Source organism: Aythya marila, assembly GCF_965140915.1.
Source record: "Aythya marila genome assembly, chromosome: 6".
NCBI classification, from domain to species: domain Eukaryota; kingdom Metazoa; phylum Chordata; class Aves; order Anseriformes; family Anatidae; genus Aythya; species Aythya marila.
In genome coordinates this window covers 7,888,640-7,911,636 of record NC_139047.1, presented here as the reverse complement: position 1 = coordinate 7,911,636, position 22,997 = coordinate 7,888,640, and the positions used below count along the sequence as shown (strand labels likewise).

General features: G+C 43.5%; 1 protein-coding gene across 5 annotated transcripts in view; it reads left to right on the top strand.

Annotated features, from left to right (window-relative positions):
* IKZF2 (IKAROS family zinc finger 2) overlaps positions 1-22,997 on the top strand; it is a 115,915-nt gene that overhangs the window by 69,920 nt on the left and 22,998 nt on the right. For all 5 annotated transcript variants that reach the window (XM_082763372.1, XM_082763370.1, XM_082763373.1 and 2 more), the window contains one exon: positions 22,375-22,512. In XM_082763372.1, coding sequence (XP_082619498.1) covers positions 22,375-22,512 — 138 coding nt within the window. The remainder of the gene's footprint in view (positions 1-22,374; positions 22,513-22,997) is intronic.

Sequence of the window (22,997 nt, the reverse complement as noted above, 5' to 3'; positions counted from 1 at the left end):
ATAAAGGATAAGCTAGTAAGTTTCTCCAGGTAGACTTCTACTCCAGGTAGGCTTCAGAGTATACAGGAGGCTGCATTATTGCAAACATCCTTCTGACAGAAAACATGAACGTGAGTGCAAGCATGGGACTAGGCTGAAAGAGCATTGCCTGAGAGCTGTCAGCTGAGAGGATTTGATCTGAAAGTCAGAAGGGAAGATGTCTCTGTGGAACAGTGAGTTGTAATTTTCACACATCTGACCATAACTGTAGTTTCAACTTGAAATTTAGTAAAAAAGAGAACACGATAAAAATATTCACAATTAAATTAAAAAGGGAATCGTGACATAAAATAACCCACATTACAAGACACGAACGTTGTGGTTGAAGATTGTTTTCATATTATGAATATAGATTTTTTGTTACCTAGATACAGCCATTGATAGCAATTTTTCACTCTTCCTGTGTGAAAAGTGCATGGCTGATCTTTCTGCTTTTTGCATGAGGATGAAACACAGTTAAGGTGTGGGATTTTCAGAAGGCATCTAAGCTGCTTTGGCATACAAGTCCCCCTGGAGCTCCTTCCCTAACTGATGTAGTTGTGCTCACTTGTTGATTTTGTTTTATTTCAATGGAGAGAGAGTCGTCGCTCTAAGTTAGAACTGTTTTGAGCAGAAGCCCAGGAGGATTTCAGCTCCCACAGTACTCTCCAAGACAATTCTCAGCATATCACTCGCAGATGAAGAGTTAAAAAAAACCTGGGATATTACCCCCAAACCTACAGCCACCTATACAAAGCTGAAATACCAGACCAATGTGAGCATGGACGCTAAGGTGTCTGCCCATCCCTGACACATAGATTGGTTAGTTTTATGCCCACATCTGTGAACCTGCTTCATGGAGATGTGTAGATGTTCCCTAGGGATTTGTACTATTTCTTTTCAGTGTACTATGCAAGCACTTTCTGCTTTAATAAAACACACATCAGGGTCTGGCAGGTAAATCTTGAAGACCAGAGCAAAATGTAGTAAACTTGATCGAATATGTACATCTGCTATTTCTGACCAGAAAAGAGGATATCAAGTAGAAAAACTATTAAAAGGGTGAGAACTGTTTTGAAATATGAGACTTCAATCCAGTTTTAATCTGGTACATTTATGTCTGAATTGAGGTGAGTCTGAATATGTTTTTATATGTATAAAAGGAAAGCTCTTTAGATCAGATACTTAGCTAATATAGATTGTAATTACATCTCCCAAGCAAGGCAAGTAGTGTTATTTTGCACTAGCTGAGAATCTGGCACATGATTACATAAATGCAAGACTAATTCATTTTTTGTTGTATGTCCCTTTCCATTTTGAGAGTGCTATTAATAAAATAAAAAATCAAGAATTTTAAACTGCTCGTTGTTTATGTAAGGCAGAGTATGCAAGAAAGGAATCGAAGAATTTATCTTTTTTTCTGCCAGCTAGTTTGATCTGTGAATTTGAAAGCACTTTGTTTGTGTCACCACTTAGTCAGTTACACCCTCTCAGTACTGCCAGTTAGTCAATTTTTCCTCTGCTTAGTGCAGAGTTTTCATACAGTGAGACAGGGAAGGTGAAAAACTAAGGAAATGTAATTGTGGAGAGAAATTAGCAGAAACATCTTGGAGAGATTTGAAATAGTTGAAACTACTATTAGCTTAAGAAAAAAAAAATAATTTGACAGCTTTTTTTTTTTTTTTTTTTTTTTTTTTTTTTTTTGCTATAGAGGGATTTTTTTGCTCATGCCGTTTAATACTATTTCCTACTTATTTCAGGTGTTTCTAACCATCACAATCCACATTTTGCCTACCTTTGTCATACAGAATAGTATCTTTCTATGTAAGTGTTCCCAGGATGAGTGGTTAGCAAAATATTACTTTGCATCTGTAATGCTGCTGCTGTTTAACCCTAAATAATTAAGGACTTATCTTGCAGTTATTTACTCCTGCGATTATTTACCTTTTACTGACATATGCAGTTCTGATGAACTTTGTGTCTATATTTTCCTCCCACATGCAGCTTCTTTGATTTCAGCAATATAATGATGCCTTCAGGACGTCAGCGGGATAATGCCTGGGGAGAGATTCATGCACAGAATTACGCTAAGAGTGGGCTTGAGCCTGGAGGTACTGACAGGAATTTCAGATGTTGGTTTCAGAATTAACTCTGTAGCTCCACAACACAGATGATATTGGAGAGGTGCCTGAGTGGGCTTCCAGGACGTGAGCCTAAGGACAGGCTGTAGAGGGCAGGGGCAAAAGCTGGTGGCCCCTTTGAGCAGGGTGTGTGTGACCAGACAGCAGGCATTGGCTTCACCTTGCCTCACGTCTGTTCTTTTAGATAAATATCCAGACAAAGCCACTGTCCTAATGGAAGTCACAAAATGCCTGCCATCTCACTCTGAGACGTGCCTATACCCTCCATCATCTCTAGAACTGCGCGACTGAACGACGGCAGATAGAACACAAATGAGACAAATTCTGCTGTAGGCAACTAAGGAACAAAATATAAATTTTAAAGAGGACAGTTGTTCAGATGGATGGATCTGATGGTTAAAGCACCTAGGTGTTGACCTCTGTGCTTTGAAAGATGTGATGTGCAACCTGATGTTCTTTTATCCTGAAAAGCCAGGCATCCTCAGGTGGACACGTACAATTATCAATTACATTTTGACATGAATTTCTCCTGTCTAAAATGGAGCCAAGTCAGCCTTTCCCTCCTAATGCTATTGTAAACAGAGACGCTTTGATAGTTATGAAAAAAGTCAAGGCTGCAATGATGAGCAAACCAGAAAAGCCCATTGAAAACATTAGTGCATTAGTTTTCAGAGCAGGGCTTGGGCAGTAAGCAGTAAATGAAGGATACGATCACTTGCTAAGGGGAAAACAAAACACAGAATAGGTTTTCATAAAGTGGGATGCATCCATCCATCCTTTGCAATAAGCAAGGGTGGTCCTGTGGGCAAATTATTTTGTGTTTTTTGTAATTAAAAGACCGTGTCTCATCATGCATACACAGACAGGCCAAATGAAGCCTTCTCAGGCATCCTTAATTCTGGAACTTCCTGATTTTTCTGTCTTTATCTTGGCAACCTCAATCACATTCCCTTACTGTGGGAGTATGTAAGTGTTATTCATATATGAAAGCAGTTTTACTGTTTATTTTTTCCTAAAAACTGGGTAGTCAGATCATTATTTTTTTTCCTGTCACAAAAGCTTTTCCTCACAATACATTTTAAAATTTTCTTCCAAGCTACTTCTTCCCTGTCTAGAAAATGATTTTTCCCTTTTCTGCTTGTAACAAATATTTGCTTTCTCTTCCCTCTCTTCTTCCTGCATTGCTGCTGCACTTCGTTACTGCCCAGCTCTTCAATAGCACTGAACTAATGGTATCACTTTATTTGCAAAAGAAAAGCACTGAAGCATTTGTTTTGAAAAGCAAAGCTTAGGCAAAAACTCCCAAAAGCACAATCTTAGGAAACTATGTACAGTGCACAAGACGTGTCTAATTATAAAGGTAAATGCCCTGTATATGGAAAGGTAATTGAGTAACTCTTTTTAAATTTCTTGTTTTACAGTTCTCATCTATAAGGGCTTGCTTCTCAGCTCCTTGTGTTGTAGCAAGCCATGTGAGGTGTCCTGTATGCCTGCAATTGCATGGCTTGTGTCAGCAGATCCTTTTCTTAGAGGACTGGAGCACTGATATTCGCGCATGTGGCTGCTTAGAGGCAGAAGGAACCTGGTTCCTAATTATTATGAAGCGCCTGACTCAAGAGATGTTTAGGAGAGACATCCCACCCGTGCATGTCTCAGTCCAGCTAAAGAATCGGATGAACAAGCACAGTGCTGAAAAGCTGTTGTGCTTGAGGCACTGCCAGGCAAAAGCCAGTGAGAATTACTGAAAGAGTGGCAAAGGTGGCTATTGAGAATTGTAAAAAGTCTATGTTTAAAATTGCTTTTTTCATCTTAAAAAGACTTGTATCACTATTAACACCTCCGCTCTCAAAAGACCCAGGTAAAGTCAGTATCTATTCTGTAACCATATTTTTGATGATGAGAACATCATAATTACAACAGTCTTGGGACCTGAAATTCTCATTATACTCAGAGCTGGACTGACTCAAGCACATCATGAATGGGGAAAAAATTTAAATGTGATCAAGAAGGACACTGTCTGAAAAATGAAACAAGTATGTGAAGGGGTGGAGGCGATATTTTGCATACAAATCCCAGTTGTGCAAATAGGCTAGCAAACAGCATCTTTGCTTAGATGTGATGAGCCAGTGGGCATTTGTTGTGTTGATCCAATACTTAGAGCTCTATTTAATCAGGCAGAGCTGCTCTTCCTCTCAGGTTTACTTACACTACTTCAGTTAAACTCGGTGGAATTAATCTCATCACAAAATCATTTGGTTATTTTCTTATCAGACTCCACGTTCTGAAGTGCTTTTAGCATGTGGACAGTACTGAAGCAGCTCTGCTTTCTCATTAAAGCCTCCAGTACCTAGAGGCCTTCAGTCCGTGTTGTAGTCTCTGAAGTCTGCAGTATTCTGCTTTCCATGTTGTTTATATGTGCAACACTGGAAGGTGAGAAGATCAAAATACATACAAGGGTAGGAGTTTGGTATGCAAGGTCTTTCATCCCCTAGGCATCCTCCTTTGAAGCTTAATCTTCTGCAGAACCAACTTGTATCCCATGCTTCACTACATCTGAAGCTGGTCCTTGAAGTGGGGGGCTCATTTTCACCTCCAGAGTACTACTTGGACCAGTACCAGTATAAGTTATATGAAAAGATCATCCTTTATGTGCTCAGAATTATCGTAGTGTAGAAGCTTGGCCATGGTAAGCCCTTTCTACAGAGCGTAATTATCAATGAGAAACTCTCTTTGATTTCAAGATGCTGAAAGATCATCATGCTCTATCCAGAAAAAGTACATTTGGACTTTGTGTTCAGGAGGAACTACTAAAAAGATAAGGTTCCACCCGAAGCAAGAAACGTTCACTTTTTGCTAGTCAGACCTTTAAAAGTCTTGAAATTCCATAAAGATTCCCTCTTATCTGCAGCAGTTATGAATCAATCTTTGACTGTTCAACCCAAGAGATCTGTTTCCTGCAGATAAGACGGAGAAATAGGAGAAGTGGTCATGGTAAGCAAAGGTGAACGTGCTGTATACCAGCATCACGAATCTCTCTTAGCAATGGGTATCAGCTTTTCTCCCTTTTTTTTTTTTTTTTTTTTTCTCCCCAGGGTGTGCAATTGAGATGACAGGGGAACAGATGCTGTACAGCTCCCTGCTTCTTCCATGTGTAAGCAGGGGATGCCCTGTTCCTGTAGTGCTTTGGGGCTGCTTTTAAAGGGACTGGATAAAGAAAGGCTCACCCCCCTACTAGTGATGAGACACCGGTACCGGGGGGATATGCTCATTCCATATGTCAGTTCACAGTAAGATTGATAGATGCTAAGATTTGTTGTATCTGTGGGATGAGTCTTGTGCCTCCTGGCATATCTTGGTGGAGCATGGCCGTGCTAGGTCTCTGCCACCTGCAGGTTTCCCAGCAAGCCCTCCCTTTTTCAGCAGAGAGAAGGTCTGGAGAGAAGTTTCCCTGTCTTGTCCTGTCACTGATCAAGTTTCCTCTCCTTAATGAGCCAGGGTTGCAGAGTTGTACATGTGGTGTCAGGACCTGTAAGTCTCTGGACCCTTAGCAAGGAAGAGTTTACTGTCAAGGTAGGAGATCCTGCACCCCAAATTGGAGAAGAAAATGGAGTATTAATGTCCCCAGGGCTTCAGGTTCACCATGAGGGAAAGTTCCTAGGGCAGATTTCTGTTCTGTAGTGTGACAGGATGCTCACAAGGAGGAGACTGCATGTCCTTTGCCCTTTTTTTCAGACTTCCTGAACCTTCTATCAGCATATTCAGAAGGTCGGAGAGCCCCACAGTACTTGGGGGTTTCAAGGTCCCTGTTTAGACATCTGCAGCACAGTGTAAGATTCACGTGGCATCATCCCTCATTAATTTCAGTTTGTTCCTTCTTCATGTGTAGCACCAGTGCCAAGATGCAAGTGTGTGTTTGGTACAGGACTGCTGATGTCCAGTTTTCTGCCTGTTTTCTGTCTCCCCTCCGTGCTAGCAGTTCATATCCTTCTAGTGCGACAGGCCAACTTTTGTGTGCTCCAGAGAGAAAATGGACACTTCTCCACTGTTGAGTGATTCCAATCTTTATATCAGTCATCTTGCATTGCAGCAGCAAATGCGATGGTGACTTTCTCTTTCCTCTAGGCATTGATTGTGCCACAACACCATGTGGGATTTCACTAGCACCAAAAAGGCAGATGAACATGATAAGGCTTCTGCTTACAGAGCAGCAGCGCTAAGCAGCGCGCCTAACCTGTTCTTTAAACATCCAGGGAGGCTGTGTTTCTATTGCCTCCCTAGGGAGACAATTCCACTTCCCATCTGCTTTTTATAGCTATGACTCTCATCCTTATACTTAACCTAAACTATCCTTTCTTCTGCTGCAGATTATTGCTCTTGCTAACACCGTCTTCTGTGACTGAGTAATTCCTGTACTCAGTTTATACTGTGACAGCATTTATAGTCTACAGTCATCTGTCCAATATTGATTCTGTTCTAGACTGTCTTTATTTTTCTAATTCTCTCATCTTTTTATCACTAATTTTGATTTTATTTTCTTTTTTTGCTACTCATTTGTGAGGGACCTAAATTGTGAAGTCATTTTCCTCTTGGGGAAACAAAAATGAGTACAGATGCAGACCCCTTAACCTCATCTCTGCCTCAGTTGCCTATCAGTGAAATCAAAATACGAGAACTTCTCAACCTTGTCGTGATGGGGAGAGGGCAGGATGCACAAGAGATTGCAAGGCTCAGGCATATTGCTGCAATGAAGGTCATGTAAGTACATAGCAGAGTACTCCAGCGCTGCTGGCACCCCTGCTGCATAGCATTGCGTATTATCTCCTTAGTTTTACGTATCCTTTGTTCAATAGTGAAATGAGATAATTACAAAGTGGAAGGAATAATAACTTTGTATTGTTACCGTAACCACTGAGGTATTATACCCTGATACCTGCGTGATTATCTTAGACACAATAGTAAGGTGATTATTAATAATACTAAAGGACTTACTACTTAGCCTGCAATTTTTGCGTCTTGTTTCCTTTATGAACCCTATCTATTTCATCAGCCCAAAGCCTGTGTGAAGTGGGTATGTGTTGTTGCCTCGCTTTTCAATGATGGGAAAATGAAATAGGAAAAAGCCCTAGGAGACCCAATTTGCAAAATCAGGTATCTAAGCACTGAGGTAGCTTAATTTAGATTACTTGTCTTTCTGCACCAGCACTGCTATGGACAGGCTGTCAGGTGAGGGTCTAATAGCTGAGATGTTTAAAGATAGGTAGTCCCTTAGTTCTTCTAAGCTCAACCTCCAGAGGCCTCTTTTGGGCCTTGTTTTCCCTGTCAGCAGGGATTATTACACAAATCCTATATTTGTAGGCTCCGATTGGCAAAACTGGAATTGAAGGTGCAGCTGTAAACGCAGGCATTGCACAGCCAGCCTCCAGACCTCCTCTGGGAGCTGGGTGTCTCATGGCACTGCAATACCCTTGAGGGACATGGCGTAGTGAATCAGGAGTTCCCCTGCTCCAGAAGCAGCCTTCTGAGGTTGTTTTTGCAGAACAAGAGGACTAAGGGGTGACAGAGCTTTCTCGTGCACTTGAGAACACGGTTTTTGACTTGACGAAGCCACATCGCAGCAAAACCAAGACCAACCGCTGCTTGCACGTACTCCGTTTGAGCAGCAAAATACCACAGCAGCCCTAAGGAGGAAAAACCTATTTTTCTTTCCCCTGAGAAAACTATTTTCAGGGGTGAGAAGCTTTTGCATTTTGCCTCTGAGGAAAGGAAATGCAGCATTTGGAAGTGGCCTTTGTCAGTTCTCGAAGGAGCTTGTGAAACCCTCCAGCTTAAGAAAGTTGGAGCTTGGAACCACGGACTGGTTTGAGGCCATCTTTCATTGTTATCTCAGATTTTTTATGGGGCAATGTAAAATGGAGAACTGCCACCAACATTTAGAAAATATATGAGTGCTTCAAGGTGTAAGAGATTATTTTTTTTTTGCCATCTGGAAAGGAAGCCAAAAGAAACTGAAGGGAAAAAAAAAAAAACAAAAGTGGTTAACACTGTACCACGGCAGAGCTGCAGAGAGCTGCTACTGCTGTATTCTTCTGAGCTCTCAGCAACCTGTAATTATGAATTGGCTTACAGCTAAGATATTGATGGATATCACTCAAGAAGGAAAATGAGAATGTCTACTTTTTTTTTTATAGTGAACCTGTACTGAACTCTGAGTGACTCTCCTCCTATTTATAACCCTGTATGAAGTTCAAGGAAACTTGTCCTGGAGGTTTCCCATGAGAGGGAACTGTGTTTTTACCTGACTAAAGCTCTCTGGATATTTTCCCATTTTTTATTTGATCTAAGTGTGAACTTTCTCCACCCTCTGCCCCTCCTTCTTTGCTGGAGTAGTTAGCGAGGTTGATTACAGCGAGGATTACACAAGAGATGCCAGTTGCACACATGTTTTGCATAACTGTGCTGTGTTGATTTCAGACAGGGTGCCCCAAGTTCCCTCCTTGCTTTGCAACAGAGAGACAAGATCTCTATCTTCATTCCTGAAGCTGGAGAAATGCTGCCGAGGCCCTGCCTATTGAAACTTTGACAAAGAGCACCTGGCTGGGGCACTCCCCGGCCGCACAGTTATCTGTGTGCTCACAAGCTCTTGCTTTTGGGAAAGCCTCTGCTTTAACACTGTTCCTTCTGTTCATGTTAAATCTGCAAGAGTAGCTGTATATTTGTGCTGTGAGTTGGTGGGGCAGTGTTATTCAGGAGGCTTTTTGGTGTCAGGCCACAGATTTCCTCAGGATGCTGCTGTCCCAAGACTCCTCGTGCCCAGGGAGCCAGCGGTCAGTATGAAGGCCGGGGCAGCGTGCTCCTCACACGTGCTCTGAGGGCCTGTGGCGAGGATCCTGGCTGGGGATTTAAGACAAGCTCAGTGCCTAGTGCTGGTTTTGGGGCCAGTTCACCTCAGCCATCGTTTGTAAAAGCCCTGGGGTCTGCTTGTTTTCTGTCAGATTCAGGGGCTGCCTGTGCCTTCTGACAGCCCTCAGACACGTGGGACAGAGCTGCTCCCGCAGGTGGGCAGGGCCTGGGCTGTTTAAGGGCTAGAAAATAAACCACGTATCAAGGACCTGCTGCTGAGAAGTGACAGTGAGATTTTTGTGTGGAAAAGTGACACGGGCAACAGGCTGTCTCTCACTTGGATACCCTTCATCTGCATGCGCTTTGCTCGTCTCCTTGGAGACAGTGGCTTGTCTGAGAGCAGCTCGCCTTGGCGAGGAGAGGCCTGGCGTCTCAGGTCTGGGGGGCGAAGCTGTGCTGCTGAGCTCTCCAGAGGCTGTGCAGGCATCATTTGGTAACGGTGTAAGCGGTTCTGTGTGAGGTTATCGAGTGAGCATCTGTCCCCAGTACCTCTCTGGGGACACAGCGCGAATCCCTGGTGTGAAAGCCTCGAGGAGAGTCCAGCAACCTCGGTCCCTCAGCAACCAGAAATGTTTGTGAAATTTCTCCCTTCCCTTTTCCTTCTTCCAAAGAGCTGAGTCAGCTGGACTGGCACGTCTGGAACTCGGTGGCATTGCGAGCGGGCGGCCTGCCAGCTGCATTACACACCGCATCCACAGGAACACGTCACTCCCCCCCCTTCTCTTTTTTTTTTTTTTTTTTTCCTTTGTAATCTCCACCCTCTCCCTTTTTTTATTTTTCCTTGTTGATCCGTGTAGGTGAGTCAGAGAAACCTGCTCATCCACAACCTGTTCCTTCTTGCCAAATCCTGGAGCAGCACTCCCAGTTCTTGTTAGGTGTCAGGAATAGGTTATGAAAACAAAAGCTGATACAGGCAGTGCGCTGGGTATAGAGCACATACTGTAAATGAAAATTAAATGCACAGTAAATGTGCCACTTAATGCGTTCCTAATAGAGTGATGTCTTTTGTAGGAGGCACTTTATTCTGTGATTCATTTATAAGATTAGTTTTCTTCCTATAAAACACCAGGATGGAACAGGGAAATGATTTGAGGCATAAGTAAGAGCACATTTAGGGAGAATGGCATCTCAGCTGCACTGGATTTTAAAACAACAGGAGAGTGGAAAATTCCAGCAAGAAAATAGGTTGTACACAAATGTGCTTTTGAAATAAATGGCAGTGCTTTGATATCAATTGTAGCTGTAGTAATCTGAAGGAACTCCGCTGATATTGGCAGAATTCCTCAGAGTGTACATTATTGATGTGTTTCTAACCCCAGGAATTAAAGAAAAAAAAAAAAAAAAAAAGAAAAGATGAATCTGGATCCTCCAGGTCACAGAGGCTTATAAATGAGGAGAGTGCAAGGTGCTAAATTGCCCTTTTTATTCACCTGAAGACACTTACTTCATGAGTGGGGAGGGAGGGAGAAAACATGCAAGCTAACCTTTCCCTTTGGTCAACTGACTCCAGGAGGTGGAAGCTGAAGGAAAGCAGTGTCATATCTGACTTGGAGAGGAACTGCAGGTGTTGGTAACGCTGTAGAGTCAGATCTGTATCAATATCCATAGCTACGTTACCACTGAGCAGCTCCAAAGGATGGATTTTTGGCATGTTTTGTTGGAATGAAGCTGCTCAAATTCAAAGAATAGATCATCCACCAGAAAAAGTGCTTCGTTTGACTTTTATGTGCCACAGTAAAATGTCCACGGTAGCTATATTGTGAAAAATGTATCCATTATGTTCATGTCATTAGTCTTCTGCAAACGATGAGTTTGTCCCAAGGGCTAATGAGGAGCCAACTTCAAGAGACTGCAAGTGCAGATTTGGTTCAGACGCATGAGATTTCTGCCTTCATCAGCGTAAACTCCAGGATGAATTTGAGCTGGCTGGCATGCAGTTGCTGGGACAGGATTGCACAGTTGGTAAAGAGACAGGAAAGGACCGCTTTGTGTCAGGTAATCTGTAACAGTTAATTCTGAGAGTTCAAGCCTGAGACAAAAAGACAGGAAGGCTTACTGCCCGACCACATTCTGCAGAGGACAAACCTAGAATACAGGCGAAAAGGGACTTGCCAAAGACATTCAAGATATCAGTGGTGCAGATGGGAATGAACCCAGATGTCCTAAATTCCCAGTCCCTGACTCTGTTACAAGGCTCTCCACACACCAAGGAAAAAATAGTAGATGTAAGAAAATGAGAAATTTTTTTCTTCCAGATATTGTGCAATAAGAAGTTTTATTGCCTTTCATTCTTGCTTCAGATTTCTCAGAGAAATCGCTTGTTTTGAATAGTGTAGTGGAGCCGTCAGTATGATTTTTTTTCCTTTCATCAAAGAATGCAATTAAATGTATTCAGAGTTTCCTAAACTCCCTGTTTTTACAGGAAACCTTTTTAAAGCATTTCTGGATGTTTAGAGAGCTGTGTCTTGTGTTTTCCAGCTTTTCTGTCTACTTTCAACCCAAGTAGATGCTTTTGCTTTCATTCTTTTCTTTTACTTTCTTTTGGTTTAATTTCACACCCATATTTAATTTCCTTTCATTTTGCCTGCCTTTCTTTCAGCCAGGATACAGTTTTTGAATCTATCCAGGGCTTGTATTGCAAAACTAATCACACCAAAAAAGAAACACCCTAAAACCCCAAATCTTTCCTTTCTTCCTCTCCCTCCTTTCTCATTCTCTCAGCTGACCAAACCTAAAAAAAAAAAAAAAAAATCAAGGGAACTGCAAGTGCTCTGGAACTGTCATTATTTATTTTTTCTGCTACATAAAAAGTCTAGGGAAGATATCAAGACTAACAGGAATTGCTGGATTTTAATACCCAAAAGAGATTAATGTAATTTCGATGTCAGATGTAGGCACTTGATGTATAGAGGTTTGCAGTAGAACAGAAACTGTTCAGGAGCCTCAGTTCATTTCTCAGCTAAAGGATCCATTGTCTTTTAAAAGGTATTTTAATATTTGTTGTGCTGAGAGTTGTTCTCATAAAGAAATGATCCTGATTCTCCCCCCTGCTAAATGCTGTGGCTGTCTTGGAACGTGGAGCAGTGACCACCACGAGTGTCAGCACAATTCCAGATCTCTCTGGTGGTGGCAAGCGTGGTGGGAGAGGAGCTGTCTTTCCAGCCCTCATGGCATTGATCTCATTTGTCTTAATGAAGCTGGAGTAAGTGTTCTGGGTGTCGGAAGAGTTTTTGAGAGCAGTGAGCTGGAAGAGCCTTTAGCACGTGGTTTTCAGCACCGTGCAGCACAGCTGGGCTTAGCACTGTCTGTTTTAGGAAAGTCTCACCCCCTATTTTAAGCTCCTCTGTAATGCTGGTGTTAAATATATATGTTGTCAGGCACGCTGGCAGAAAGCAACACGAGCAGGTAGGAAAGCTGCATAGGTAAAAGGAGTCGGTCGGCTCATTTTCGGTTTGCCCTCATTTGACATCTGTGCTAGAGATGACAAAACCTCTGAACAACAGCTCTTTACAGGACTAACACAGTGGCACTGGTTCTTGGGCAACAGGGAAAGTATGACTAAAAATCTTCATGTCCCAAAGGAACCCATTAGTTTTGCTGCCTGACCTGTTTTTTGGAAGCAAGGTTCATTTCGTTGCTGGCCTTGATCAAAATAAGTGAAAACTCCCAGCTTCAATGGTTAGGAAAAGCAGAGGAGCTGTCAGTATTATTCCTCCCTTGTCGCTATTAAGTTCACAACAGCTTGCTGTTAATGGGCTGCTTCCAAGGCTCTGGTTAAGGCATTGAAAAGAAAAGAGAAAACTTTAGGGAAACGGGAAGTTGTCTCATATTAGGATATAGGAAGAACACAAAACTAGAAGTCTAAAAGAAATAGATTTCTCTCATGCAGTAATGTATAGGTGGAAGTCATTGCCATGGGATGAGGAGTTGGCTAGAGTTAAGGGCTCATTTGGTGGTTTTGTGAAGGAAAAAAAACTCTCTAGTGCTATAGTGAAAGGTAGATGTTGTGTATTCCCCATCCCGTTGTTTGTACGGTATAAAATAACCGGTAACACGATGTTTGGCACTGCTTGCTTCAGATAATTCATAGCTTGTGTTGACTTTACAGTCAAATGCTGAAGGGCTTCTGCAAGATATGCAAAGGGGCTGCACTTGTAACAACTATAAACTGTAAGCAGCTGATGTAAATTGGCTTCAGGGAATCACTTCCATTTACACCACCTATAAATCTAGCCTAATGTCTACGCTTGTTTTCCCCAAAGGGGGAAAAAAAAAAAAACAACAAACGAGCACTTCTCGAGGGAGTGTTTGTCCAGCAGCATTCCTGCTCTGAAGTGAGGCATCCCCACCCTGTGCTGCGTGTGCAAGCTGCTCCTCTCCCCTCGGAGCCGGCCGCTGCCGAGCGTGACTTGCGGTGACGTCTGGGTCCCCCTCCTTCGGCTCCCGCTTCGCTGTGCCACTGACAGGAGCGGACAGGACAGGGCAGAGAACAACAGACCCACCTAAACTTGTTCTTTTCTTTTTTTTTTTTTTTTTTTTTTTCCTATTTGCTGTGTCGCTGGAGCAGGTTGAACTGAAGAGAGCGTATTTTGGAAGGCTTTTGTTGCGTAAACAGATTAACACTCCGCATATCAAGTCAACTTTAACATAATGGTAAAGGTCCGTAGCAGAGTGGAAAGTACAGAGCCTGTAAATGCAGTTAAGATTTAACCCCCATCCCACTTCCACCCACATCCAGATAGAGGGGAAGGCTCCTGTCCTGAACAGACCATCAAACTTGAGGAGTCCCCCTCTCATATTTTTTACAGGGCCTCTCCCATAGAAGTAAGCTGCAGCAAACCTCATAGTCTTTAAGCAATTTGAAAGCTGGCAAGGTGATAAAAAAACATCCAGTTATTTGTGGACTTCCTGGTTTTTGCTATTTATCTCACCGCCACGCTGCTGTTTCAACACAGTGTTTAACCATTTCAAAGTTGCTGTAAAATTCCTGGGGACACCCACCCCCCAGTGCCAGGAGTGCCCGAAGGATTGGGACATGCTGGGGGGCGTGAGGACAGGGGGCTCGCAGGGCATCTGTGCTGAGATTCCCAAACAAAGTGGGGACCTTAGAGCTGCGTTGCCATTAATAGCAGCTAAACAGGTTGGGTCCTTTCTGCTAGCTTTGAAGCTCTTATTTTGAAGGTAAGAGAGGTAAGCCAAGAAAAATATGTGAAGAGAGCTGCTATCTGTTGCAATAGATGTTTTATGGGACATGAATTCAGAGCAAGCAACTGTGGATTACATCCTTTTCAGAACTTAGTACAGCCCTGATGTCCTTATCTGTGTTTTCCTTGATTTACTGTGTAATTTATTTACATGGTTTCACTTAGACAAATAGACTTTTCTTCTGTTTTCATACATACATTTACATAGATGCAGCATACAAACCTGCAAAGTAAACGATTTGTCTTGTGCGTTGCAAAGGGAGAAAATGGGGTGCAAGCTTTTTGCTTTTCTGGTTTTGATTGATTGAATGGGTGCTGAGAGAGTGTGACAGGAGCCCTGTAAGCGTCTGGATGGCTAGGGAGATTTCAGTAATTATGTGATGGTGCCAATGGAACAGGAGTTTGTTTGTTTGTTTGTTAAACTCCTGGCACAAAAAATGCTGCCTACTTATTTATAACCCTGGTGGCAGATTGGAACATTGTTTTATCTGTAAAACTGTGCAGATCAGTTAATAAATAAACACAATCTGATGAATCAGATTAAACAGTAGAGCCAATAACCGCCAGTAGCTGTGAGATAAATCGCAATGAACTAGTGAAGTAATAAAAAAGCTGCAGACAGAACCATCCTGAAGGTACAAATAAGGACCCCAATGCCGTAGCTGTCGGGCACTGATTTACACCACATTCTGGCTGGCGTGCGTTACATGTAGAGAAGGTATAGTTGCTTCAAAGTTTGCACTGACTAGTGTGTTTGCTTGTCCTCTGTACGTGTTTTCTTGGGTTCCTTCTAGCCAGAATGTAGCATGGATGAAGTCTTTGGAGTTTATATATAATCAGTTGTTTAACGCTGCTTGCCACAGAAGATTTAGGAAGAGCTGGATGGCAGCGCAGCACTGCACTGCTAGCCACTTGCTTTACAATACCATAAACAACTGGCAGGTAGGTGCAGGTGTCATGCTGCTGTTTTGTGCCCTGGAGATATTTATAGGAAAGGCAGGCGTGCCTAGAAAACAAAGGGTGTGTAGGTGTAATGTTTTGCCATTGTTTTACTGCGTGCTGACGTACTACAAGCATCCAGTGGTGTTTCACTGCTAGCTGGCTGGGGCTGCCGTAATAGTACGTGGTGGCTGTCGGCAGAAATAACTTACCCTTGGCTGCTACTGTGCAGAAATGCAGGGCGAGCTGTTTTGCAATTGCTGGGAGGCTCCCAAAATCTTGAACAGCCACGTTATGTATCAATAGGCAATTGATGATAATCTTTACGAAGAGGCATTGGGCCGTGAGGTTGTGAAGTGAGTCAAATGGGCTATTTCAGGTGCCAAGTCAGGAAGGTACGAGTTGCTTAAAGGTGTGTGTGGAGGCTTCTCCTGTCATCCTGCTGCATTGTGTTTCTTGAACCTGTTGAGGCTTCGAGAGTATCCCAAAATGTTTGGAGGTGCAGATCTATCTCTATGGTCTCTCCTCTACTGCATGACTTGGCGAGCCTGTCTGTTAGCACGTCCTCACAAACCCTGACACTTGGCCCAAAATATGATAATCTTAAATAGCGCTTAGCAAACAGAGATGTCAGAACTCCGTGAGATCCAGAAGGGAGTCTGCATCTCATTTAGAACAGTGAATCTTTATATCTTAAAGCTTGCTTCTGTTTCCAGAAGTCAAGCAAAAAATCAGGATTGAACTTCACCAGCTGTTGAAGGTGGGGAATAGTTGGAAGTAGCAACCCCTGTTGTGTTACCTGTAATCAAGTTATTGTTATGTTTTGTCTTTCTTCCCTTCCCCACCCATCACACAATAGGAGGAGGCTTCCTTCCAGTGGATCTACAGTTTATTAGTAAGCACGGCTTTATTTCTGAGCCATGATAAGGCAAAGTATCTCTGCATTTAGCTGCCACTCAGTTGCTGAGACATCAACACATACCGCGAGAATTTTTGCTGGTTTGGACTGGCAAGCATTAAAAGGTTAAAGCAAAGTTTTCGTAGTATGAATAGAGATTGGGCTCTTTCTGAAAGTCAGGCTGCGTTAAGATGTCACAAGTTGAGTTGCTCAGAAGTGGAGGTACCTGACACTGTCTCAAGTCTGTGTGTTTGTGTGCTCTGGCAGCCTGCAGACTTGTGTGAGATGTTTACATGTTGTGACTTCTGCATGCAGGTTGTCTTGGACGATCTTGGTTTAGTTGTGGGACTTGCTGTTATTTCTGAACTTGGGTATAGACTGATTATTTTGTGCCTGTAGGTTAAAACAAAAAACGTTAAAAAAAAAAAAAAAAAAGCAAAAAACACACAACAACAAAAAAACAAGACAAAGAGCCCCCATGAATTTCAATGAACACATTTACAGTCATTAGGCACAGCAGTGAGATACAGCATTGAAGTGGGAGGCAGTTTCCTTTGTAAAGCTACGTGCTGCTCAGAGCCAGCACAGGCTAACGTCTCACTTTATTTTTTCTGATTAGTTCAAGGGTCTATTCCTCATGTAAATGTTTTTGTGTGTCGAGCTTTGGGATGGGCACCTAGAAAAGCCGAGGTGCGCTGTTTCATTGCAGCTGTGACCCAGGGGACCAGTTGCTGCTGTGTCTCTGCTGCCTTAGTCCTCCTGCCGACACCTTAATACTACCCCAGCACTCTTTTTTTGTCATTTGTGGTGGTAAAAGTCACCAAGCTAAATGGCATTTTACATTTCTCCAGGCTGACCATTTCACAGCCCAAAAGGACACCATGCTTGCAAATTGCCTAATATGCCACCTACTTTTTTCTCTGATTTGATTTTCTTATTCCCTCTTGATCCTCTACTCTGTGCTATCCTAAATATCTCCTCCTGCTCTTTAATGTTCACTCCCATATCTAATAAAATCAGTGTATTATTAAGTCCTTAATTTCTCAGTAGACATATGGGCCATATTTTCCTATGTCTACCTACTTGTATGAGCTCCACCGAATTAGCCTCTGTGCATCTTGCAAAGTGCCTGAATTCATTTACATGCTGCAAAGAAGGGAATTATTGCCTTAATCATACGTATGAATAATTGAAGCACGGGAAATCAGAGTAACTTGCCTGCAGTCACAAAATTTGTAGCCTAAGAATTGAACCCTAGGCTCCTGATTCCCAATCCAGTGCCTTAATCATATTTCCTACTGTTGCGTTAAAACTACTCTTGGTATGGCGAGTCCCATTGAAGGCTGCTTTGTGGTAGGTAGTGCACATCTGCAGGGCATCTCCTCTGTCCCAGGCAGCTTCCAGATGTAGGGAAGAAAGGAGAGAATTAATGAATCAATATTGGTTATGGTTGTGACAGTAGATTCTACAGCCTCGCTCTTGTGTGTCTTAGCCCCAAAGAACATTTAAACTACTTTGAAGCTGCTTCAGAAAGCTTCTTGTGGGGAATATGGAGGTTTCTTCCAGCCCTGAGGTGTTAGGGGCAGAGTGGGAGTTCAGATTTTACAGACCTGCATCAGGCTGGGTGTGCTGCCGTCAGGAGGGCTCCATCAGGTGCAAAGATGGACACATAGTCCAGAAAACGGGCTTTCCTTCTGAGAAAAAAGTTGAAAAATACTGATACAGAGCTCCGTGTAAAGGTTGGAAGATGCTTTAACAGCCCTTCAATTGGGCTGACCCGCACAAGACAGCTGTAGTAAGGCATTTCCCTACACAAGCCGGTGCTATTAGTGGTTGAGCTGTTGCAGGGACTCGGGACGCGGACAGACGGATGGGAAGGAGTCCTGCTCCACACTGCTGTGGAGAAGCATGTGATTCCCAAAAGAGGGGAATGTGGGAGTAGTTAATCCTGGTTTTTGAAACCAGTGAATGTTTTGTCACTGGTGTTAATGAAGGCAGGGTTTTAGCTTAGTGAACGTGTTCTGTAAGCCTTTCTCACGTTGTCTGCTCATGGCAAGGTATTACCTGGGATGCCTTGTTATTTCCCTTTGACTTACTTTATATTCTGCTATGTGCTCCCGTCTCTTTTGAGAACAAAAAGCTGTACAAATGCCTTACAGGCTCTTCTTCTTGTGCTGACCTTTTTTATGACTTAAAAGCAGTTTCCCTAGGCCCAAGTCTGCTTTCTGTCTTGAATATTGACCTGAGAGTTGCACCATCTCGTTGTCACTGCTTGCAGACTTCTCAGCTATCAAAGTTCACCCACAGGACTCAAAGTATTCCTAACTCATGAGCACTTTGCCTGTTGCGTCCTCCTCCTCCTCTTCCCCCTCCTCTCTGCACACGAACATTTTAATTTCACGAGCAAACTCGGTTGCTCTGTGAATTTCAGCGAGTGGTTTACCTGTTTCATGGTAAAAATTCTACTTCAAATTGAAATATCTTTTTTCACTGTGACTGTCATAATATTTTCCACTTGAGGCTGAGACTCCACTGTGGGTTTTCTGTGCCACATTGTCATCTGTATGAATCTGAGCTTAAATGCATGGAAACTCTGACATTTAAGAAAGAAATACGAAGTGTGTTTTTTGTATTCTTAAGTCAGCTGTTTCATAGGTATGGCCGCTGGGTTTTGCCCGGTGCCCTGGTCTTTCCCAGTTCAACAACAAATCGAAGGTTTCTCAAGATTTCTGGGTTTGTTTGCCTTCGCTGTATTGTGTCATTTTTATGAGAATGAGTGATGGTAATTTTTTATCTGATTACTTACCCTGAAAAGGTGGTATAGGAACAATTGCCCCAAGCCAGGGATTTCCGAACTGTGTTTGCCGACGTGCCGCTGCCATTGGCAGCAGCAGTGATGTCCAGCACTGAACATGATGTCCGGGCACCAGGGTCCTCAGTCAGGAGCTCAGAGGAGGCAACTTGGTACCAAGCAAGCCAAACCAAACATCGGGTGGCTCCATAAGGACATGGTTGAACGAGCTGCCTTCAGTGGGGCTCAGGGAGGTTTTTGGTGGGCTCTCAGGAACTCTTTGCCTTCAAGGCAATGGCCCAAAGACCAGGACCCCCTGAGCCCAGTAGCATAAGCCTTATGTTCTGGGGGCAACTCGTGCCCATTAGCATTTACTTACTACATAATATACAACAAAGGCTGAAGACTCTCTCAGCAGCTATGCGGTTTCATTTGGTGGTTTGTTACGTGGAACAAAATACACTTTTTGTTGTTGTTGTTGAGGAGATCACCAGAACTGAATTCTCTAATAAGCTTTTACAGCTTTCTGTTGGGTAACACAAAATATGGAAAAACGTACACCCACTGGCGAAGTTCATATTCACAAACATGTATTTTTTTGTCGCGAGCTGCTTTGATGAGAGTGTGAGGGGAAATTTGCAGCTATTTCAATGTCTTGGCATTTGTCACAACGACCAGGTTCCTAAAATCTAGACCGCAATTGCTTCCACTGCTAGCCGCGCTTCTTGCCGACTGGATTGCGAGCGTGGCTGGTGACATAACCTGCCGCTACTCAAACCTACTCCGTTGTGATCTGTCTTGATCAAGTGTACCGTGGCCCAAGTTGCAGACACTTTGTGTAATTTTATAGCGTAAATCGCGTTTTTCCTAGTGTCGTGTGCAGTGCTATGGTGTGATTGCATCCATAGAGCCAGGGGACCAACTTGGCGAGTGAACCCAAGGGAGTTATATTCAAGTCTACTGAACTGGAATGCACAAACTTCGCTCTTCCCTGTTGTGTTTGAGCAACTTCCAGTTGTGTATTAGGCAACATGACTAATATTTGTCACATGTTGTTTATTCTCTTATCTTCTCCCCAGAGGAAGGAGCTTGTGTGCTGGAGTATTTCTTTCCTTGGGGAGTTACGTTCCTCAAATCCCATATTGCATGTAGAAATCTTGCCTTTATCATTAGCTTTTATCATCTCCTATGAACCTTGAAATTTGATGGAATTTGGGTGGCTGGCTCTCCTAGATACTACTGGTAAAGCTCAGTGTTGTTGTCTGTGAACAGTTCGTGAAATGGTTGCAAGGCAAGGAACAGACATTTGTAGAGGTAAAATATCAGGTGTTTTTTTTAGTGTTGAATCATTTTTTTTTTGTACTGCAAGTTTGCAGGAGAATATGTTTCTCTGTGCTAAGTGATCATATGTTTAATTAATAGCAGCTACCTCTGGAATAACTGAGAGCAATCATCCATTTCCCTTGTGTCTTACAGTTTGTCTAAGTTGTTTGAGAACCTGGTGTAGCCAAACTGGGTGGGCTAATTCGGCCCTGCTTCAGCTCTGTTAACTTAATCCCTCCAACTGCTTTAGATTTCTTGATTAGACATTAAGCTAGCTTCTAATAAAGGCATCAGACTGACGGACGTTGAAGCCATCTAGGTGCATGACGAAACATTTTAATTGTGATGATGAAAGTTTTTCCATTCCAGGGAGCTACCGGTACATTTTCCTGAAGGAGCCTGCAGGATGAGAAAGATGGTGTGCATGTAAGAGCTGAGGCTCGATCTTGTTCACATCAAGGGCAATTACTCTGGGAATGATAACGAGCCTCCCGTCCTTGGCCTCAGCTGAGTCTCCCAGTAACAATACCAGTTAGGGCAACAATGTGAGAAAAATATGGACCGCAAGAACTGTTTTGGTCTGGGACACGTTGCTTCCCTGAGGGTGAACTTGATCTCCAAATAAAGAGAGAGAAATCCACAGTTTGGCTGCTTATTAAAAGCAGCTTTTTCTCCCCTGCGGGGGGAAAAATAATTTCCCTGCCTCTGGGCCTTCCATGTTGAGGGCTTCAGCCCCACCTCAAGAAATCCCCTGTCCCACTTGCTGTTGGTCATGGATGTCCTCCCACTGTGTCCCCTGTAGCTCCCATCCCAGCAGGGAAGCACCCCCAAGCTTTTTGGGTTGGAAGCCCATGGAGAGCAGCATCGAGGGGTAACGGAGTCAGCTTTTGGCTGGGTTGGAGGCTCTGGGAGCGGTGTCGGTCCCGTTGTGCCACCGTGTCCCGCAGCAGGAGGAAGGGACCGGCTGCCCCCGATGATGGTGCCTCTTGGCTGCTGTCAGTGCAGCTTGGGTTTCATTAAGTAAATGACAGCAAAAAGCTTTCAGGACTGGGACAAACCCCAGTAGGAACATGTATAGTATCCAACAGAGGATATTCTCGATTTCTTTGGCTGGAAACTGAAGTTCTTACCAAAGACTTGCAAAACTCTGTGAGAAGTTTGACCTTCCCCATCCCTCAGGCAGCTCTGAAAACCTCAGCCTGTGGTGTTTTACTGGACTTGCAGCGCTGACTTAATAGCTCTTTAGTTATTAGAGAATAAATGCTTGTGTTCTACGAGTTGGAATTATATTAAAAACCTTTATTAGCATGGCTTGGCAAACTACACTTCTGGCTAGCTTTCTGGCCTTGGGTTAGGCCATTCTTGTGGTTACTTAATGACATGCTATGAAAGGGATATACTTTATGGGGATCTGGTGCCAGGTTTTGCATGTATTAAGAGGCATTTGCCATTTAGTCATATTGCTGCTGAGTGAAACACACACACAAAAGAATTGGAGTTATGTCTTGCGTTCATCTGGCTCGGTTTTTGTTGTACTCGGCCTTTTTTTAATATTATCCGGTCTCTGTGAATTACTGGTGACAGCTCAGCCCTGGCGTGTAACGGAGGCCGTTACCAACGTTACTTTCTGTTGTCTCTTCTGTGTTTTTTTTTAAACCTTCCCCTGGTAATTTTGGCCAAGTTGTCTCGATGAAAGAACCCCTCTGTGCCCCGCGATGGCTTCTCCCGGTTTGGAGCCGAATGAGGCCACTGGGGCAGCACGTTTTTGCGAGGGCAGCCGCTCGTACCGTGGGCAAAACATCTCAGAAGTCTCTTTCCCACAAGGCTTGGTGACACACGGGCAGCGCCGGGGTGTGATTCAGCTGTTTGGTTTGCTTTCCCCTCTTGCAGTCTGTTTGTTTGCTTTGCGACCAGCGAGTTCGCCTCTTTTGGCTTCTGCCGGTACCGGGCGTTAGTGTGAAAAACTGATGGGGCCAAGTACCCGGCGGGTGGGAGGAGGTGTGTGTGGTGGGAAAACGGGGCTGGGAAGAAGGCCTGGGACTTGAGTAACCTTTCTGAGGTGTCTTTCCATCTCGAGAGTGGGTTTGTTGCGAAGATGCCATGTCGATAGCAAAAGTGGGTTGCCGTGGATTTGACCTGAAGCTCTCGTTCTTTCCACAGTGGGGAAGCCTCACAAGTGCAACTACTGCGGCCGGAGCTACAAGCAGCGCAGTTCGCTGGAAGAGCACAAGGAACGCTGCCACAACTATCTGCAGAACGTCAGCATGGAGGCTGCCGGGCAGGTCATGAGTCACCACGGTGGGTGGAAACCGCGTTTTGAGGTCTCTTGGACTTGGAGCATCTCTCGTGTTTGTTTTTTTTTTTTTTCCATCTATTTTTCTTCCTTCCTTTGCGCTTTGCATCGCTTCCGTCTTATAGATTGCTTGCACTTGGATATGCAAGAGGAAAAAAGATGGGCTAAAATCCCCACTCTGATTTAACAGCTATTTTTTGCTGGCTTTTTGTTGTTGCTTTGAAGTCAGTATTTCACTTTTTTGGTTGTACAAATATGCAGACTTTTAAGTGATCAAAGTCACCTGTGCAAAGTTACTGTAAAAACTAAGGCATGTATAAATTGTCTTCCCCCCTGCTGTGATGGTGACTGGTAATTTTAAGAGGTAAGGATAGTGGAGGTACTCAGAGGTCATTATTTCTACTCCTTATAATAACATATTCCATCAAGGAAAAAAAAAAAGGAGGGGGGAATTGGATGTAAAAACCTACAGAGCAGCATGGAAGTCAAC